Here is a 20,209-nt window from a genome sequence, read left to right on the forward strand (position 1 = left end):
GAAAAGTAAACGCATCACAATATGCACAATAAAATTCAGTTCAAGAGGAGTCTAAGTCTGAAGTCAGAAGATGTAACAAAAGATAATAAACAAAATGACAATAATACATAAATAATAACAGACTACTAGCAGTTAACTGACATGCCAGCAATAGTTCACATCAAAATGAACCTGTGTACTAAGTTTCAAGTTGATCTGGTCATAACTTCATTGTAAACTACATTGACTGAACACTTTATCATGATACAATACAGATGAACAAACTGACACAAAGATTCGAAAATATTATAATGTTTTGATAATAATATGTGTAAGATCCAACTATTCTCAGCAGGCCATAAACAGAAAAATTTCAAGGTCATTTAAAAGCCATCAAAATATTCTGACCTAGAAACAATAGAGATAAGAGCTACAGTGATTCCTTTACTTTCTAATTTCCTTTTACTAATTCTATATTTTAGGACATTTTAACACCTGACAATATTTAATCATTATTCTTTTGCGTTATTACCATTTATAAATAATAAAACACATGTCAGTGTTATATTTATTGGGATAAAATAGACAGAACAAACCAAAGAAATTAAAGCTTTTTATTTCGTTTCAAGAATCTCAAAAAACATAAACATGTATTTAATATTGGTCTTTTTTCTTCAAAATTTAAATAAAAAATAATATCAACAAATCAAACATCAGTGGAATGAACAAGTTCTAGTCGTCCTTGGTACTATATTTTTACAAATAAAATATTTAAAATTAGTTAAATTTGTGCTTATAATGACCTGAAAATATATATTGAAAAACATTCTGGAACAATTCTAAATAAATGGGGATTGTGTCCATGGGACAGATGATGCCCCCGCTTGCATATCAAATGAAGTTATAAAGGGACACAATTGAAGAACAGTTTAGGTGACCCTAATTGATCTGAGTTATGTGGTAATAAGCATTGTGTATAAGTTGCATATCATTTGGTTAAGGTAAACTAAAGTTTGAGAACAGAAACGACAAATTCAGCAATTTTTCTATTTGTGAAGGGGCATAACTCTAGAACAGTTACTGTGATGCCCCCGAAATTTAAACTTGATCTCTATTTTGTGCTAATAAGCATTGTGCATAAGTTTCATAGCATGAGGCAAACTATAGTAGGAGAACAGAAACAAAAAATTCAGCAATTTTTTTGTTTGTAGAGGGCATAACTCTAGAACAGTTAAATGGATACCCCCAAAATTGAAACTTGAACTATATTTTGTAGTTATAAGCATTGTATATAACTTTCATAGAATTTAGTTGAGGCAAACTAAAGTTAGAGAACAGAAAACCAACTTTGGGACATACGGACGGACATACATACAGACAAGGGTAAAACTTAATGCCCCCTCCGCTAGGCAAGATCATAAAAATGTATAAAGGATGAATGTAAGGCAGCTGTATTTTTAGTAAGGTTGTCAACGTATATTTGTTCCTCCTAGCAGAAGTTCCTTTGGAAACTTTGTTATAAACAATGTCATAATATCTGTTCCTGTTGGAACAAACATTCTATACCATTTATTCCGTTAGGAACATTAACTGTAATATTTATTTTTGTGGAAATAATATTCCAGAATATTTTTTCCTTTTGGAACATATATTATGAAGGAACTTCTATTCCGTCACAAGGTTACTATATGAATTTAATATAATTAGGATCCTGAAAACTGTACATACACAAACTAAAATAGCACATACTTTGGCATATAAAAGTCTAATAGCTCTGACATAATAATTTGTTAAAAATTAAACATAAAGAGAGAATGCATTTTATATGAATTGCAACTTTGTGTGCAGAAATTTCCAAAAGACATTTATGAAATAACCTGAATCCTGATCCCAATATCAATTTTTTTATTGTACACATATTAAAAACTTATCATAGCATCCCAATGCCTTATAAAAATGCGCATATTATATATATCTGTCCAAGGGCAATAATATTTTTGCTCTCTTAAACTTTAAAAAGATATCCTACCAGATATATGTAATTGTACAGAAAGTTACAAAATGTTCTGACTGAAATGTGTGCTATTCAGTAGAATCCTCTGTTTCATACATCTCTGTTTATGTAAAAAGATCAGAAGAATTCTACATTGCTGATTTTTTCAATTATTTTTTTTAACTAAAGTAAGTTACATTTTGTTTCATGACTTTGACACTACTTCAAATCCATTTTGTCCAGGTATGAGATCTTCCATTTCACTTGTGACTTTTGGTAAATCATCAATGCAAAAGAAATCTGAAGAAAAAAAAACAACATTAATTCACCTACATAGAATTAATCAAATATCAATGTTCATATTATACTGTAAATTTTGAAATTTTTTTTCTTCATATTTACTTTAATATAAAAAAAATGCATAAAAAATCACCTGAAAGAACTCGAAGAAGAGCTTATAAAAAAAAAACAGTATGTGATGCCAAGCACTTGTTGTATGATGCAAAAATTTACCCCTGTGTGCCTTGAAATTTGTAAAAAACACCCTTAAAAATATCCATGTTCACAGAAGGAAAACTGTCTTCTAAATTTGTATCTTCCATTTTCTAGCTTATGCTCAAGTCTAGTCTTGTTTTGGTTTCTGCTAAATTTTATACTAACTGTTATTATTAAAATATCAGAGTCAAATACACATGAAAAGTGTATTTATATGTAACCTTAAGGCTTTTAACAGTTAGCCACTGTTGGCACTATAGAAAACTGTTTTGAGGCCTATTTTTTCTTTATATGGTTATATCATTACAGTCAGTGTATAATTCTCACATTCAATGGTTCAATCCTTACATTCACTCAGATGCACTGCAAGGGACACATTAGCGTAAGACATTTTAGCATTCTATGTCACGCTGTATCATTTACATCATTAGAAAATTATAATTATGCACGATTATCAATAACCATCAAATTTTCTGTTTTATTTGAGATTACAACTTAAAGATAGTAAATATAGAATACCTTGATTATGTTGACCCATTGTCTGACTAGAATGTCCATTTGTTGTGGGGTGAGAGTCCATTATAGTTTACCTTGATTATGTTGACCCATCGTCTGACTAGAATGTCCATTTGTTGTGGGGTGAGATTCCATTGTTGTTTTATCAGTGTTATCTAGCACAATATCTCCCACATCAATATTTGGTAAATCACTGTAGTTTTTGGGAGTCCTTTTGCGGACACTGTAATTTTGCACATCTTCATTTGATTTTCTTTTATCACTATTTGATTGTGGTTTATGTACTATAGAATCATTATGTCTTTTTGATTTTTCCTCTGGTGAATTAGCTAATATTGAAGCATTCTGTCTTTTTTTAGATGGTGTTGCTTTTGGTTCTTTCTTCCCATCAAGTCTTTGTTTGTCACTTTTCTTTATATAATTGTCTTTCTTGGACATTAAGTCTGTATGCTGTATATATTCACCAGTATGAACATCAATTGCTTTTCCATTATCCTAATAAGTAAAAGTAAAGCTATAAAGCTGCAAATTAAAAGTTATCAACTAATTCATTCAATATTGAGTTTCATAAATGGTAGTCTTTTGTCATATACTAAATGTTTTTTGTAATTTAGAGGCAACTGATGTTGATGGTAGGTATTTGATAGACACTGTAAATCTTTTAGCCTTTTTATGAAGCAATTTTGAGCTTTCCATTGTATAGCCAAGTTATCTATTTATAAAGACCTCTAGATGCCTTTTGGTTATAAATTTGTAATTTTAGTTTGCTGTCTCATTGAAGTAAGCCAAACACAGAACTGGACAACAAAATGTATTAATTTCATTGAAGGAAGCTTGAAAAGTTATCTTTGTCATTAAACAATGCACTTCCTCTGCTACTATTTGTACAAACCTCCTCCTCACTGGATACTCCACTGTCTGTATCATCCCAAATGTACTTCATCTGTTTCCTTACCACTGAAAATAAAGAATTCACTTTATCTGGCATGAAAATCATGTCCTCCTTAGCGCACCAAATTGTGTAGTTTTTGTGGGAGTAGCTGAGGCCTTATTTAAATTCTGATGAGAATTATGTTCTATTGACATCACATTGGTTTGTTTTTGTATTCTGGATGACAAAATAATCTAAATTCTTGTAAACTTCCTTAAGACTTTGAAACGATTGTTCTATCATTATTTGTGACATACTGTGACATAATTTTGTATAAATGTGTTCTGTTGTGCTGTGATAAAGTACAGAAAGGAAAGGATACACCATGAAAGAGTTTATCTAGATGCAACTTCACTCACATACCACAACAAATGTAGGACAATGCATATAATGTTTAACATTTTCACCCCAATTTTTGAATGAGGATAATCTTTGTTTTCTGTGAAATCTTTTATGAACTGAAGTCTTTGTATCATTTTTTTGTTTGTGACTCTTTACTGATGATGCTTATACAAGAGTGTGGAGTGGAAGAATTAGCTAACTCAATCATCATGTGTTTCTGTAAAATTGACCTGAATTCTAAACCAGTCACTATAGACATGAAACACAGATAAGTGATACACAATTGTTGTTAGTGTAAAGTTGTAATTTCTCAGTGATGCATTACTTATTACAGCTTCAATAAAGCTTTAAACTTTTATATAAAAAAAAAAAATATAAACAAAAAACAAAATTATAATTTTTCTAATATGTTTTAGTGAATAAGTAATGGGCATGATCATCTTCCTAAAATTTAGATTACTGAATTTCGTATAAAAAGTAATCATATCAAAGATAAGTAAGATGTCTGTTTTTCTATTATTTCATTTTGTGCCATATTAAACACAAACAAGTCCCTTTCTACAGTAGTTAAATTAGTCTTGTTTTTAAATGCTATAAATAATACATTACAATTCTGTATTTCTTTTGGAGGTAAGAAATATTTTCCAACTGGTATTTTCTGTGATGGCACTTTTGTTGAATCAGAAATATACTTTGCATGAAAGACTGCAAGGTGTTCATCTCTATAGGCACTGCTTTGAAATATTCTATAAAAATATAAAACAAATGGTCAAGTATTGGAAATCTGTAAAGTCTTTCTATAAAATATAAAACAAATTGTCAAGTATTGGAAATCTGTAAAGTCTTTCTATAAAATATAAAACAAATTGTCAAGTATTGGAAATCTGTAAAGTCTTTCTATAAAATATAAAACAAATTGTCAAGTATTGGAAATCTGTAAAGTCTTTCATCAATCTTCATAGGAACAAACTGTTATAAAAACTGTCAGAAAAGCATCTTGAATAAATTCAACAGTAAAATTTATCAATTGTTAATTTTGATTACAAGCTAACTTACTAATTTAGATATATTTCTTTACTACAATTGTATTATAAATGCAAAAGTGGAGGAATAGTAATAACTAACACCTAACACCTACTGCAGAAACTTTAAAGATATTAATATAAACAAAAAAATATATCAACCAAATGATTGGTGAATAATATAATTTATTTATGTGAAACACAAACTTTATATCGACCAACAAGCATTAAATGAGATTTAGGACGAGATCTTCCAAGGATAATTCTACTATGATTAAGGACAGAGATCTTACAAGGATAATTCTACTATGATTTAGGACAGAGATCTTACAAGGATAATTCTACTATGATTTAGGACAGAGATCTTCCAAGGATAATTCTACTATGATTTAGGACAGAGATCTTACAACGATAATTCTACTATGATTTAGGACAGAGATCTTACAACGATAATTCTACTATGATTTAGGACAGAGATCTTACAACGATAATTCTACTATGATTTAGGACAGAGATCTTACAAGGATAATTCTACCATGATTTAGGACAGAGATCTTACAAGGATAATTCTACTATGATTTAGGACAGAGATCTTACAAGGATAATTCTACTATGATTTAGGACAGAGATCTTCCAAGGATAATTCTACTATGATTTAGGACAGAGATCTTACAAGGATAATTCTACTATGATTTAGGACAGAGATCTTACAAGGATAATTCTACTATGATTTAGGACAGAGATCTTACAAGGATAATTCTACTATGATTTAGGACAGAGATCTTACAAGGATAATTCTACTATGATTTAGGACAGAGATCTTACAAGGATAATTCTACCATGATTTATGACTCAATCATAGTTATAGATATATTAAGCAAATTAGGAGAATAATGTGCCCATGTGACACAGAAGCTCTGCTTTTAATAATACAGCAAATTCAGCTTTCTTCCTTTTAGAAAGGAACATATCTCAAGAACTGTGGAAGGGACGCCATTCAAATTTAACTTTGATCTGTTTTAGGTGATAATAAGCAATGTGTATAAGTTTCATAACATTTGGTTAAGGCAAAGTAAAGTGAGAGTATGTAAGCAATTTTTCCATTTATAAAGGGACATAAATCCAGAAGGTCAAAGAGACTTGTCCACCCAAATTAGAACTTGATCTATTATAGAGGTTACCGGTATATGCATTGTATGTAAGTTTCAAAGCATTTGGTAGAGGCTAAGTAAATTTAGAGGGTAAAAACAGTATGTTTTCCATTTAAAAAGGGACAAATCTAGAGAATGGTGAAAGTGACACAGTTAAATTCAAACTTGATCAGTGTTTGGAGCTTATATGCATTCTGTGCATTCTGTATAAGTTAAACTCTAATTGAGACAAAATGAAAAAAAGGACAAGGGTAAAACTTAGTGTCCCAGTTGTCTAGTGGCAGAGGCATAACAATAAAATTTATAACATGGTTATGGGTAAAAAATTGCAATATTGCAGGAATTGAATTTGATATTTCATTGATATACGAAATGTTTTTGTGGATTGAGGAAAACTTATAATTCCATGGGTATTTGAATAACTAGTCACATGAAAAAAATGAATGAAAAAAAATCTTCCATTCAAGTTTTGTAAAATTTTGTGAAGGTTTGACAAAGTTACAAATGTATGAATAACTTTAATAAGTTTAAATCTTTATATGAAAGCTACAAAAATAGTTTTTTTTTTTAATAGAAAACAGAACTTTAACTTCTAACTGAACTTAAATGATGATGATGATGACATAGGCAATGACTTAATGTAGGATTGCTATAGATGTCTTGCTTCCACAACATAATGTATCAGGCTAGACCAAATTCCTTCCGACACCACCCAGATTCATTAACCAAAATAATTTCTTGAATAGCCCTTACAGTTTTCTAATGCAATTTTAAAGAACTTACTGTTTAGTATCTTTACTGTCTGCATTTTCACTAAATATAAATTGTGCAGAATCAAAATCAGCTTGTTTTCCTCCTTTATCCTCTAAAACATAAACATATATGACTTGAAAGGAATTAAATCCTCTAAAAATGAATGATAATTTCCAATAATATTAAATATTCTCAATAGTAACAACAAGTGAAACTGTAAGCTACTTATGATGTAGTTCCTGAGAAAGACGTGACGAAAAATATTCATGGGACGGATGGACAGACTGAAGGATGGATAGACAGAGGTAAATCAGTATACCACCTCTTTTTTTTAAAGCAGGGGTATAAAAATCATGTGCTGTACTAAATATATCCCCTCTCATAATTTAAAGTATTGTAAAACTGGAAATAGCTGTCTGACAGATCCCAGAAGGGCACATACATTACAGTGATTTTCCTAGTGATTAGGGGAAGGGGCTCAGGACCATTGCAATTGGGAATAAATGTTTTCGTGATATATTGGCTTTTGGGGAAATATATAGGTCCCTTTAAACGAAGGATCAGCTGTGTGCAACTTGCTAGGGGGTTTGGGGACATGCCCCTAATGAAATTTTGAAAAATTAGGTACAAAGTTCTGCATTCAGAGCAGAGAAGAAATAACTGCATGAATTGCAAATAATTCAAGAGATTTGTAAACAAAAACCATGATAAGACACCAACAAAATCTCGCAACGATGTCTATATACTATTTGGAATTTTAGAGCTGAAAATTGGGAAAAAGAGCATTCTCTTTGGAAGGTCCAAATTTGGACCTAAAATAAGGGTTGGAAACGCCGCATTATAAAATGTTCTTGTTGAGCATGTGACCAAAATTGAAATGATTCGGTTCAATAGTAATGAAGACCTGTGTAAACATATTAATTCATATAACAGGTGCCCCAGTGGCTGAGAGGTCTAAGAATTCATATAACAGGTGCCCCAGTGGCTGAGAGGTCTAAGAATTCATATAACAGGTGCCCAAGTGGCTGAGAGGTCTAAGAATTCATATAACAGGTGCCCCAGTGGCTGAGAGGTCTAAGAATTCATATAACAGGTGCACCAGTGGCTGAGAGGTCTAAGAATTCATATAACAGGTGCCCCAGTGGCTGAGAGGTCTAAGAATTCATATAACAGGTGCCTCAGTGGCTGAGAGGTCTAAGAATTCATATAACAGGTGCCTCAGTGGCTGAGAGGTCTAAGAATTCATATAACAGGTGCCTCAGTGGCTGAGAGGTCTAAGAATTCATATAACAGGTGCCTCAGTGGCTGAGAGGTCTTAGAATTCATATAACAGGTGCCTCAGTGGCTGAGAGGTCTAAGAATTCATATAACAGGTGCCTCAGTGGCTGAGAGGTCTAAGTGGTTCATCTCCTTCATCACTAGCCGGGCAACACTGAAGTTTTGATTAAATGTGGCAGGTGAATTTTACTCCTATCTTTATAAGACAATCATTGTCATTTTTCCTGCCAAAGTTGGTTGTTTTCTCTGGCTTCCTCCACCAATAAAAACTGATTACTATGATATAGCCAATAATACTGAAAGTGAATTAAAACACTAACAACAGTCAGGGGACTTACTTAAACAAGTGATTTTCTAAATCACTGATTCAAGTAACATTATTTCCATAAAGGTTGGAAGTTAGAGTTGTCTTTCTTTAATAATCACCTATTTAAGTAGTACAAATTAATCACTAGAAGAAGTGATTTAATAATAGTGTAGCTTTAAATATAGAATACTAATGATCCAGGGACTAATTATGTTTCTAAACTTATCAGAACCAACATCTGTGTTGTCTAGGATGACCAGGTCATTTCAGGTGATGACCTTGTACTGAATCTAGGATAATGACATAAAAATCACTTGTTTAAGTATCAGACCTCAATTTCCTTCCCAAAAATCATTTCTTTAAGTATCATTCTTTTAATAACCCCCACTAATTTCAACACCCCCGAACAGTGAAATTTTTATCGCGAACAGTAGAATTTTATTACATAATCTGAAAGATGAAACCTTGAACTTCAGAGGAAAAATACTCCCACTGCTGTGAAAAATCTTTTAAGAAAGTATCAGTTCATTATGTAAAGCCCTTATTATAGCACTAAAATAGAATTTTCAGGTAAATGATAGCATCAAAGACTTAAACCTTGCTACTTAAAAGAAGCAAAAAGTTCATATTTTTTAATTTTACTAATTAAAAGATGTTATCTAAACCTATGTGTTTAAAATTTTGAAAAAACTACAAAATCCCAATTTGTGACAAAACCTCGAATTTGCTACTCAAATAAGTGATTTAAAAATCACTTATTTCAGTAAGTCCCCTGACTGAACAATAAATCAATCATTTAACATATTTAAAAAGTCAAAGTATCCACAAACAGGGAGTTGGTATCTGAAAGATCTGAAAAATAGCTCACATATTACAACACCTGTTGGCATGCTGACTAAACATGGAAGTCCATCTGTCGAACAGACGAGGTAGATGCAATTTAGCCCATAGGACTAGGAGTGGGTGTATAATATGATACTTTTAATAGAAGTATTATTAGAAATAGTTGTTTCACTTTGTTTCCTGTGTTGACCTTTTATCACTCACTGTCATTAAATATGTATTGACATTTGGAAAGCTATATTTCACACATTTAACGCCCAGGACAGACAAATAATAACAGTATATAAACTGCAATGTGGTCCAAGGACACAGTTATCGTCCTTTGGTTTTCGTTGTCTACGAATATAGTCCCTAGTGTAAACAGTGTATAACTTGCATGTCTTATTTGATACACTTTCCCAATTTATTTCTTGATATTAAATGCATGAAATATCAAGTAGGGGGATGTAATTACATGTAAAAAAAAATTGGGTGCTGAATCTTTATGTTAAGAAGTAAATTGGTCCAGTTCTAAAAGGTCAAATTTTAGCACGTCTGAAGCTGTCAAACTGAATTTTACACCCCCTTAACACAGAATTGTCAATATTTTGAGTTAGAGCTGGTAGAAGTTTCTATAATTTTGATATTATTTGTCTCACTGGTAGTACACTACACTGTAAAAATCTTTTTGAGAAAGAGCAGGTGCGATTTTTTTAATTTGAATTTATTGTCTAAAAGAAATGCACTACGAAATAACTGTGTTCTCGGGCCTAAGAGATGGATTCCTGAAATCTAGATTCTGTACTTTGGCAACTTTCCTGAATGATTTGCTGGTTTCAGTTTGTCAAACTCAATCAAAGTAAAGGATTTACATCTTTGGTTTACAGAAATTCTGTTAAAATGTGCCATTTTGGCATTCTACGGCTATAATAAGCATTTTAAAGCAGTTTACATTTTATGGCTAAGAGGCATGCTGACTTTCTATCTGACAGCTTTTTTGTTCCTGATATTTGTGTTTCTATGATTAAATCAAATTTAATTAACCATTTGTGAACTCTGGATATAGAGAAAAGTAGATTATCACAGAAAAAAAGTGCAGATATTTGTATTCACGGCCATGGTTAAACGGCCTAATAGATGTATGTAAAATGTGAAGAGCTTTGTACATCAAATCTGTAGTCCATCACAAATATTTCACTAAATCTGTAAAAAAAGCACTTTATTATACTCAGTACACCTTACTCCTTTCATAGGCTACCATTTTTTTTCTCTGTATGATAGTAAGTGGTCCAACTTTATGCCTATTAAGGCTAAAACTAAATGCAAGTTTTCCATTGAAAAGTGAAAAAACTGGCCATCAGACCATATTGTTTCTAAAAAAATTAAATGCAAGAGTCCTTTTGCAATTAGACTTCTTGTATCATAACGCCTTAGCATAGAAATGAGCAAAAAGTTACACATTTTCATTTCTAATAGCTTCTGTGTGCATTTTTATATGTCAATATGGGCTACCGCCTAAATCGACTCTAAATAATTCTCAGTACTACATGGCCCAAGACCATTTTATACTCATGTGGTATGCTTTTTGACACTTTTCTATACATTTAAAGTACATTTTATATATATGAAAGAATAAATTAGGCATAAAAAACTTCAAAATCTTCAAATTGGCTGAGAAAAATGCATATTTATATAAGGCGTCCCTAAATTGGAAAATCTCTATTTTCAGGCATAGGCTTATATAAATTTAACTTTGGAATAATTACAATACATCTGATAAATAAAAGAGTGTTCAGATGCTTTTAATACTTAATATTTGATATTCAAGAGCATTTAAAAAGCAAATTTTTGCAAAATTTAAAATTTTAAGGCCAAAATCTTGACAGTTGAAGATATTTGATTTACACGTCAAAAATAAACATTCAAATGTCTATATTAAAATGACCCTAGTGTCTCTAATATATGTCATATGGCCATGAAACTTGGCAACCTATCTCACAATTGCCTAAGCTTAGGTTATGCAAAGTTTTATAAAGATTGGTCAAGTCTTTCTGTCCTATTAGGTCCAAGGACACAGTTATCGTCCTTTGGTTTTCGTTGTCTACGAATATAGTCCCTAGTGTAAACAGTGTATAACTTGCATGTCTTATTTGATACACTTTCCCAATTTATTTCTTGATATTAAATGCATGAAATATCAAGTAGGGGGATGTAATTACATGTAAAAAAAAATTGGGTGCTGAATCTTTATGTTAAGAAGTAAATTGGTCCAGTTCTAAAAGGTCAAATTTTAGCACGTCTGAAGCTGTCAAACTGAATTTTACACCCCCTTAACACAGAATTGTCAATATTTTGAGTTAGAGCTGGTAGAAGTTTCTATAATTTTGATATTATTTGTCTCACTGGTAGTACACTACACTGTAAAAATCTTTTTGAGAAAGAGCAGGTGCGATTTTTTTAATTTGAATTTATTGTCTAAAAGAAATGCACTACGAAATAACTGTGTTCTCGGGCCATGTAATAAGTATTGGTACATTTGCCTGGAAAAACAAACCATCTGTATAGGAATTACACCATGAGTATCCCATGAGGTGCAGGATCTGCCTTTTGTATTCTGTTATTTTGCTCATTTTTAGACATGGAGTTGTAAGTGAGTTTTGATTTATGAGTTTGAATGTTTTTTTGGCATGTTTGGTATCTTTTGCCTCTCTTTTGGAAACTTAGTGTAAATCAGTCACATTGATTGTATAATGCCCTTCATATTTATGAAAGTTATATTGTTTATACTCACTCCATTTTGTTTTTCTTTCAGTTGAAACACTCTCAGAAAACCATGCAGTCAGACCTTCAAATATTTGCAGATTCTCTGACATCATTCAGCTTCTGAAAAAAACAAAGGGATTTATTTCAACAAACATGTAATATAAGATGATGTTCACAATACTATAATTATCTTCTTGATGGAAGACAGGTGTACACTGTGTGCTGCTCATTTTATTTCATTTGCATTGTGATTTTCAAATTCTTAATTTGCGTGCTTGCTATTTTATCAAATGAAATTCAAACACTTGGCAGGGGTGGTCAAGAAAATCAAAGAGCTGAAGAGCTCTGAGGGAAAAGACGGCCATTGTTTCAATTTTTAGGGGGGTATCTTTTGATAGTCTATATACAAAGAATGAGCAAAAAAATCCGCTAGAACATATAGAAAGGCTGACAATAAGGAAACTAATTGTTGTTTATTGTTATTTCATTTCCTTAGTCAAGAGTTCATCATAGAGACAATTTGGACCAATGAGATCTACACCTTCTAAATCAAAAGATTTAATTAAAGTTGGGAGTTAATTATCTAAAATTCAATTGAATTTAACAACTACTACAATATATTTTAGAGTTTTAATTATGTACAACTGAACGACAGGCTAAGACCATTCTTAATTTTTTGTGACAGCATTCTCAAGAAAGTGAGGACTGAAAAATCTATTCAGTTTTAATTTTCCATTGATAAAGTTTCCAGTTACAACTCTCATCACAGGGATACATGTACTTATAAAATCAAATATGATTGATATAAGCTGTGTGAAGTTTGTTTCCAGATCCCACATTTTGATATATCTGTAAAATTCATGAATAAAAAACTACAAAAAGCAATATTTAAAAAAAATATTTTAAAATGACCACTACAATAATTATGTCGGTACGCAAAATTATTTTTTAATTGATGACTACTTATCATATATATACTTAATGTGACATTTTTAGTGTTCATATACATTAACTTTCATTTTAGTGGGTAATTACTCATCAATTGAGGTGCTCCTTTATTGGAGAAAGATTCTAAAATTATAACTTTACAGAAAGAATGAAAACTGCAGTTGCTCTCCCCAATCTCAATAGGTATAAACTACAAAAAGCAACATTTTTTTTTTTTTTAACCATTTCAATAATTATGTTGGTACACATTTTTTTTTATATAGAAGACTACTTATCATATACTAAATGTCACATTTTAAATGTTCATAAACATTTACTTTGATTTTAGTGTAAAATTACTCATCAATTTAAGTGCTCCTGAATTGGACAAAAAATGTTGGAGGAAGATTCTAAAAACAGAACTTTATAGAAACAATGAAAACTGCCGTTTCTCTCCCCAATCTCATGTATACACATTGACATTGTTTACCGCGACAGTTGATCTACATATTATCTGATTATAGCCTCAGATTAAAGCATTGCATGTGTGAATCATCTACACTACAGCAAACATCATTAGGTTTATATTTAACAAATACAGATTTTAAATTAGTATACAAATACTGTGAATGATTTTTATAAGAAATAAAGGATATCCCTGTGTAGTGTGGCATTCCAACAATGACGTCACTAGGTTAGATATATTTAGAATATTTCGTAATACTGATTTTTCCGGACTGTAAAAGAAACGTATGTAGTGTAAGGGAAAGCTCAATATACGATAATTTCATGAGAAACAGAAGGGAAATGTGTAAAAAATGTTGTTAAAGTCAATCTGTTCTCCTTGTCATCAATTTCAGTATGACATTTTGAGGGGGTTTCCAAACTATCAAAACAAAATGATTGACGTGAGGGAATGATACTCTGGCCAACCCCATTAGGGAATTGACGGCCTGAAGGCGTCTTTCCCCAAAAATCATCTGTCATGTTTGTTTTTCATGTTTATTGTTATAAATTTGGTTGTTCGTTTTCTCAATTGAACCAACTGTTCCATATTTTTTTCTGTTAGGACCCTTCAACAGCCAACTATAACAGTATGGGTTTTCTCATTGTTGAAGGCTGTACAGCTGCCTATAATTGCTTACAGCCACCTAATTTGAACTTTGGTGGATATTTTTCTTATTTGCATTCATACCCAATCTCTGAATTTTTTATATAAATTTTGTTTTTTAAGATAAAGTGATTCTTGCAAAGGCCTATGCTGTTCCTTCATTTTTTTCCTTATCAATATTGGAGCTAATCCAAGTTTCCAGTCTTGGTAAGTTATTCTATATAATCAGTTATCTAAATAACTCAATAAACAAATAGTAATTTTGGGGCCCTTCATAGCTTGTTGTTCGGTGTGAGCCAAGGCTCCGTGTTGAAGGCCGTACATTGACCTATAATGGTTTACTCTTTTAAAAATTGTTATTTGGATGGAGAGTTGTTTCATTGGCACTCACACCACATCTTCCTACATGTATATCCAGTTATATACTTTATTAAAAGCCAGAAACCATTTATATCATAAATGTGTATAATAAATTGGAAATATCAAGTAAAACAGAGAGTTTACATATACAGTAAGACTCTTCTTTTTCATCTTTTCTATCAACATGATCAAATACTTCCCACATTCAATATGATGAATTTTCTGGAATGTTGCGCATGATTCAAAATTGGTGAAAAAAATAAATCCTTGATGGTGTTTACGAAAAAAGCTGCTGGTTACATATAGACAGTGATTAGTTGTATTTACACTTGTATGCAAATTTGTCTGCCATTAGGTCCGAGACCACAATTGTCGTCCCTTGATTTTCGTTGTTCACGAATATAGTCCCTAGTGTTAACAGTGGGTTACTTGCCAATAATTTTTATACCTCTTCCAAATTTATTTCTCCATGTTTAATGCCTCAAATTGTAAGTAGGGGGGTGAAATTACACTGTAAAAAAATTTGGGTCCAGAATTTTACAGAAAAGTAGTGATTTGGTCCAGCTGAAAAAGGTTAAAAATTAGCACTTCGGAAGCTGTCAAAAGATTTCAAGACACCCTAAACACAAAATTGTCCATATTTTGAGTTAGAGGCGATGAAGTTTTCTATAATTTTGATATAATTTGTCCCAAAAGTAGTACAACACACTGTAAAAATTTCATTGAGAAAGCGCAGGTGGGAATTTTTTAATTTTCATTTATGTTCTAAAAGAAATGCACTACGAATTAATTGTGTTCTCGGACCTAAGAGGTGAAGTCTGTAAATATAGAATCTGTACTTTGGCATCTTCCCTAAATGATTTGGTGGTGTCAATTTGTCAAATAGCATGAAACTAAAGGATTTAAACTTTTATTTAATAGAATATCTGCAAAAATGACCAATTTTGGCATTTTATGGTCAAAATAGGCATTTCAAGGCTTTTTCAATACTGATGCATACATGGCATCCTGACTTTCTATCTGACAGGCTTTCATGTGTCAATACTTGTGTTTCTATGCCTTTATCTAGTTCTTTTACTTGTTTTTGAACTCAGAATCTACAGAAAAGAAGATTATCTCAGACAATATGTACAAAATGTGTTGTATAAATGACCCTTGTCTAACGCCCTGTTTGGATGAAGTCAAAAGTGGGGTTCTTGGTACATAAAATTTGAAGTCCACAATAAAGACCTCACTAAATTTGTATCAAAAGCACTTTACAATGTCTATTGTACCTGTTCCATCTCACATAATATCTTTCTTTTCTTCTGTAGGATAGCAAGTGGTTTAAATATAAGCCTGTTGAGACTAAAATTACAATCAAGTTTTTCATTAAAAAGGCAAAAATCTTTGTATCAGACCATACTGTCTGTAAGAAAAGTTAATTGCAAGAGCCTTTTTGTGCTCAGATTTGTTGTATCATATCACATGAGTATAGAAATGATAAAAAAGACACAATTTTTTATTTCTTATAGCCTCAATATGCATTTTTTAATGTAAATATGTGGCACGGCCTAAATTGACCCTTATTTTTTTCCAGTCTTACTTGGCTTAAGACCCTTTTAAACTAATATGATATGTTATTTGTGACTTTTCTTTCCATTTAAAGTACATTCAATACATATGTAAGGATTATTTATAACCAAAAAGCTTCACAAATTTAAAATTGCTGGAAAATATTACATCTTCATGTAAGGCCCCCTTTCATTGAAAAACCTCAATTTTTAGGCCCAGGCTGATATAAATTTGACTTTTGAATAATTATGCTAACTCTGATAAATCAAATGGAGTACTCTATTGCTTTTAGTACATAATAAATGATATATTAGGGCATTTAAAAAGTATTTTTTTGCAATATTTTAATTTTCAAAGCCCAAAATGTTGATAGTTGAAATTATTCAATTTTAACGTCAAAATTTAACACGCAAAGATGAGTATAGAATTTAACATATTGTCTATAATATATATCCTATTGTTACGAAACTTTGCAAGTAGTGTTATAATTTATTAAGCTTTGGTCATACCAAGTTTTTTTAAGATTTGTCAACTCTTTCTATCCTATTAGGTCCGAGACCACAATTGTTGTCCCTTGATTTTCGTTGTTCACGAATATAGTCCCTAGTGTTAACAGTGGGTTACTTGCCAATAATTTTTATACCTCTTCCAAATTTATTTCTCCATGTTTAATGCCTCAAATTGTAAGTAGGGGGGTGAAATTACACTGTAAAAAAATTTGGGTCCAGAATTTTACAGAAAAGTAGTGATTTGGTCCAGCTGAAAAAGGTTAAAAATTAGCACTTCGGAAGCTGTCAAAAGATTTCAAGACACCCTAAACACAAAATTGTCCATATTTTGAGTTAGAGGCGATGAAGTTTTCTATAATTTTGATATAATTTGTCCCAAAAGTAGTACAACACACTGTAAAAATTTCATTGAGAAAGCGCAGGTGGGAATTTTTTAATTTTCATTTATGTTCTAAAAGAAATGCACTACGAATTAATTGTGTTCTCGGACCATTACATAAAATCACACAAGTTCCCATAAAATTTGACATTCCAATATAAAATTTTGTGGTCACAATTAAAAATTGATTATTGCTTGACTTCAGAAGCAGTTTTAGGGTCATTCAGAGACAAAATTCAGCTAAATACCAGACAGAAGACTATTGTATATATAAAATATGTTTATATAAGTCACAAATTTAAAGGTTCACATCAGTCTTTATTTTTCATGCAACTTTTATGACAGAAATCATTTCACATTCAATGTGAGTGAATTTATGTCTTATTTCACATTTTTTCCCCATGCAAGCACCCTCTTAGACTAGACCATCATATGCAAAGAAAAATCTGGCTTAACAAGAGATGAAATCAGCCTCCAAGTTGTGATCTTTCCATTTCTATGTAGCAACATTCCAGCATACAGAGTATAGTACCAGCCAGTTGATACAAATTACACAATATTACATGGCTTGTAACAGACGCCATCATGAGTTGCTTGAGCCTAATGGAATGTTTATTTCATAGATGATAGCAGATATCTTCCTAATGTTGTAAATACAATTCCATCCCCTTTTCCCAAATTATTATAGTGACCTACTGAAACTGATCTACTAACATGACTGTAAGGCGTCAAAGCAACAAAATATAATAGCCTTTCAAGCACAGGCACTTCTTTCTATCCATGGGAAGACCCACTTTTAACGTTTATTTACCAGTTGTAAATATACGTTGATATTAGTGGGTCTTCCCATGGATAGAAACAATAGCTGAGGAACCGTAGCTCTTAGGTCCTTATGTTATTTAATGACTATTTGCGGCCCATAGACGCAGCTATAGAAACAAGTGCCTGTGCCTTCAAGATGTCATAAATATTCAGACTACCCCAGGTTTTGTTCGGTTTCGCATTGCTTAGTCTTTAGTTTTCTATGTTGTGTTTTGTGTACATTTGTATAACTTTTAGTCTGTTTCTTTTTTATTAACCATTGTGTAGTCAGTCATGTTTATTTGTTTACTTCATTTGAAATTATTATATATGTCTCTCTTATTAAACACAACCTGGTCCATTGTTTGATTAACCAAACAGGTTCCTATTTTGGTTCGTGTACTCTGTGACTGTCTAATGGTTTGTGAGAGATCAAGGCCGTAACTACCCTTGAGGCAAGTGAGGCAATTGCCTCACTAAAATTTTGACACTGATAATTTTTTTTATACATATATATAAATATAATAGTCATTTGTTGTTCTGTCTCAACCTTAATTTCTACAACTTGTCACCATTCCTTTTAAACTATTCTTCCTGGATATAACTCAGCATCTCTACGGGTGATGTTTCTCGATCACATTAACCTAGTAACGATAATCATCATGGATCTCTAGTTAAAAACAGGCTCTTGCAGAAAAATCTAGAAAAGCGACACTGAAGGTAAAGAAGGAATAATTCTAGTAAACTAGTTTTTTTGTGAACAGAGTCTGAGTATTGCATATAACTTCATTAGAACAATCCAAAAACGATAAGTAGACTTACAAATCAAGTACTGGTCTTCGGAAGGGGGCAGTCCTGTCTGCGTATTCATTTCTCCATTTCACCAACTTTTGACAAATAAAGTACTGGGTATCGCAAGGGGGCAGTCCTGTCTGCGTATTCATTTCACGAACTCTAACCTTTCTCTTTACAGATAAATAAAATGTAAATAATATGAAACATGCATGGATTAGTTTTTATCCATGTTTCTTTAACCTTAAAAATTGAAAGAATATCCATATTCCAATTTGATATTATTGAGGAATTGTAGAACCGTTAACACAGGATTTTGTCTTTACTTATTCGGGACTAGGGAATTTCATTTCTTTATATTCTGGGTTTCGTAATCGTACACCCCCAATCCTAACCCCTAAATTTATAGATTCTGAAACTAAAATATCTCCAACTATTTCTAGAAATAATTTGAAATTATGGACCTACATGTAAACGTCAAAAACTCCATTCCAATTCCCCTGTACCCATATCATGTATACTTACTCTATAGATAGAATCATATACATGTATCTTATCTCATTCTATCCCTAGTTTGTCTACTCTTTGTCAGCATAAAAGCGAGTTTAAATATTTTGTAACTGCGACTGTATGATAGTGCTTACAGGAAAGCTTAATTCCCTTTTGGAAACAAAACTGTTACTACCGATGCTGCTACCGAATTGCTGATGGAGAAGGAATTGGAAGAAGACATTGATCATTGTGTTGATGATAATGTGCCACCTTTTGAAACACAGACTGCCCTGAAACGACTGAAAACTTGGCAAAGAGCATGTATGAGTGGCGCGAGATTGTGCGGTCTTGCATGCCATGCTCCATTTTCATCGCGATAAGGATATCAGCAGACCAAATTATGATTCTAAAACGATTTGACTGAACCGGCCATAGAAAACTTTGGCAAATTCTACTGAATCGATGTTTGTTCTATGTTCTGGCAGCAGACTCAAATCAGTGATATTTGGATGATTATCTTACATATACATTTAAATAAAGTTGTTAAAAATTTGGTGTTAGTAAAAGTCTTAAAATATGAAAAATTTATATAAAAAGTGTCCAAATTCAAAACATTATCAAACTCTCTAAAAATGCTTAGAATGCAGGATTTTGCACCATTCATTTCATACCCTCCAAAAAAAATTTCGCCTCGCTTCGCTCGGCTCAATTATTTTGCCTCACTAAAATAAGATGCCTAGTTACGGCCTTGGAGATTGGTATGATTATTCTTACATTAAAAATATACAAACGCAAAAATGCCAAGTTGTAATTTCCCGGACTTTTCGTCTGCAATAAATTTTAAATATTCCTACACGTTGTTTAAAAAAACAACTCTACGTTAATGCTACAATAAAACAAAATATAGATGTACCGACACAATCGAATTATTT

At 31.7% G+C, this 20,209-nt stretch overlaps 1 protein-coding gene across 4 annotated transcripts; it reads right to left on the reverse strand.

The window, feature by feature from the left end:
• Positions 1–577: 577 nt before the first annotated feature.
• On the reverse strand, positions 578–20,137 carry LOC139521004 (uncharacterized). Of its 4 annotated transcripts, none has more exons than XM_071314144.1 (8): positions 20,052–20,137; positions 12,381–12,472; positions 7,213–7,294; positions 4,866–5,002; positions 3,876–3,940; positions 3,123–3,478; positions 2,987–3,051; positions 578–2,272 (listed from the first exon to the last, which is right to left on the reverse strand). In XM_071314144.1, the coding sequence occupies exons 2-8, from the start codon at positions 12,463–12,465 to the stop codon at positions 2,178–2,180; spliced, it is 885 nt and encodes a 294-aa protein (XP_071170245.1). In that variant the 5' UTR covers positions 12,466–12,472; positions 20,052–20,137; the 3' UTR covers positions 578–2,177. The 4 variants fall into 4 exon arrangements, with proteins under 4 accessions (XP_071170245.1, XP_071170248.1, XP_071170247.1 ...); XM_071314147.1 differs by having other exon boundaries at positions 20,069–20,113; XM_071314146.1 differs by lacking the exon at positions 20,052–20,137 and adding an exon at positions 18,347–18,426.
• Positions 20,138–20,209: the final 72 nt, after the last annotated feature.

Source organism: Mytilus edulis, chromosome 4 (genome assembly GCF_963676685.1).
Source record: "Mytilus edulis chromosome 4, xbMytEdul2.2, whole genome shotgun sequence".
Taxonomy (NCBI): Eukaryota; Metazoa; Mollusca; class Bivalvia; order Mytilida; family Mytilidae; genus Mytilus; species Mytilus edulis.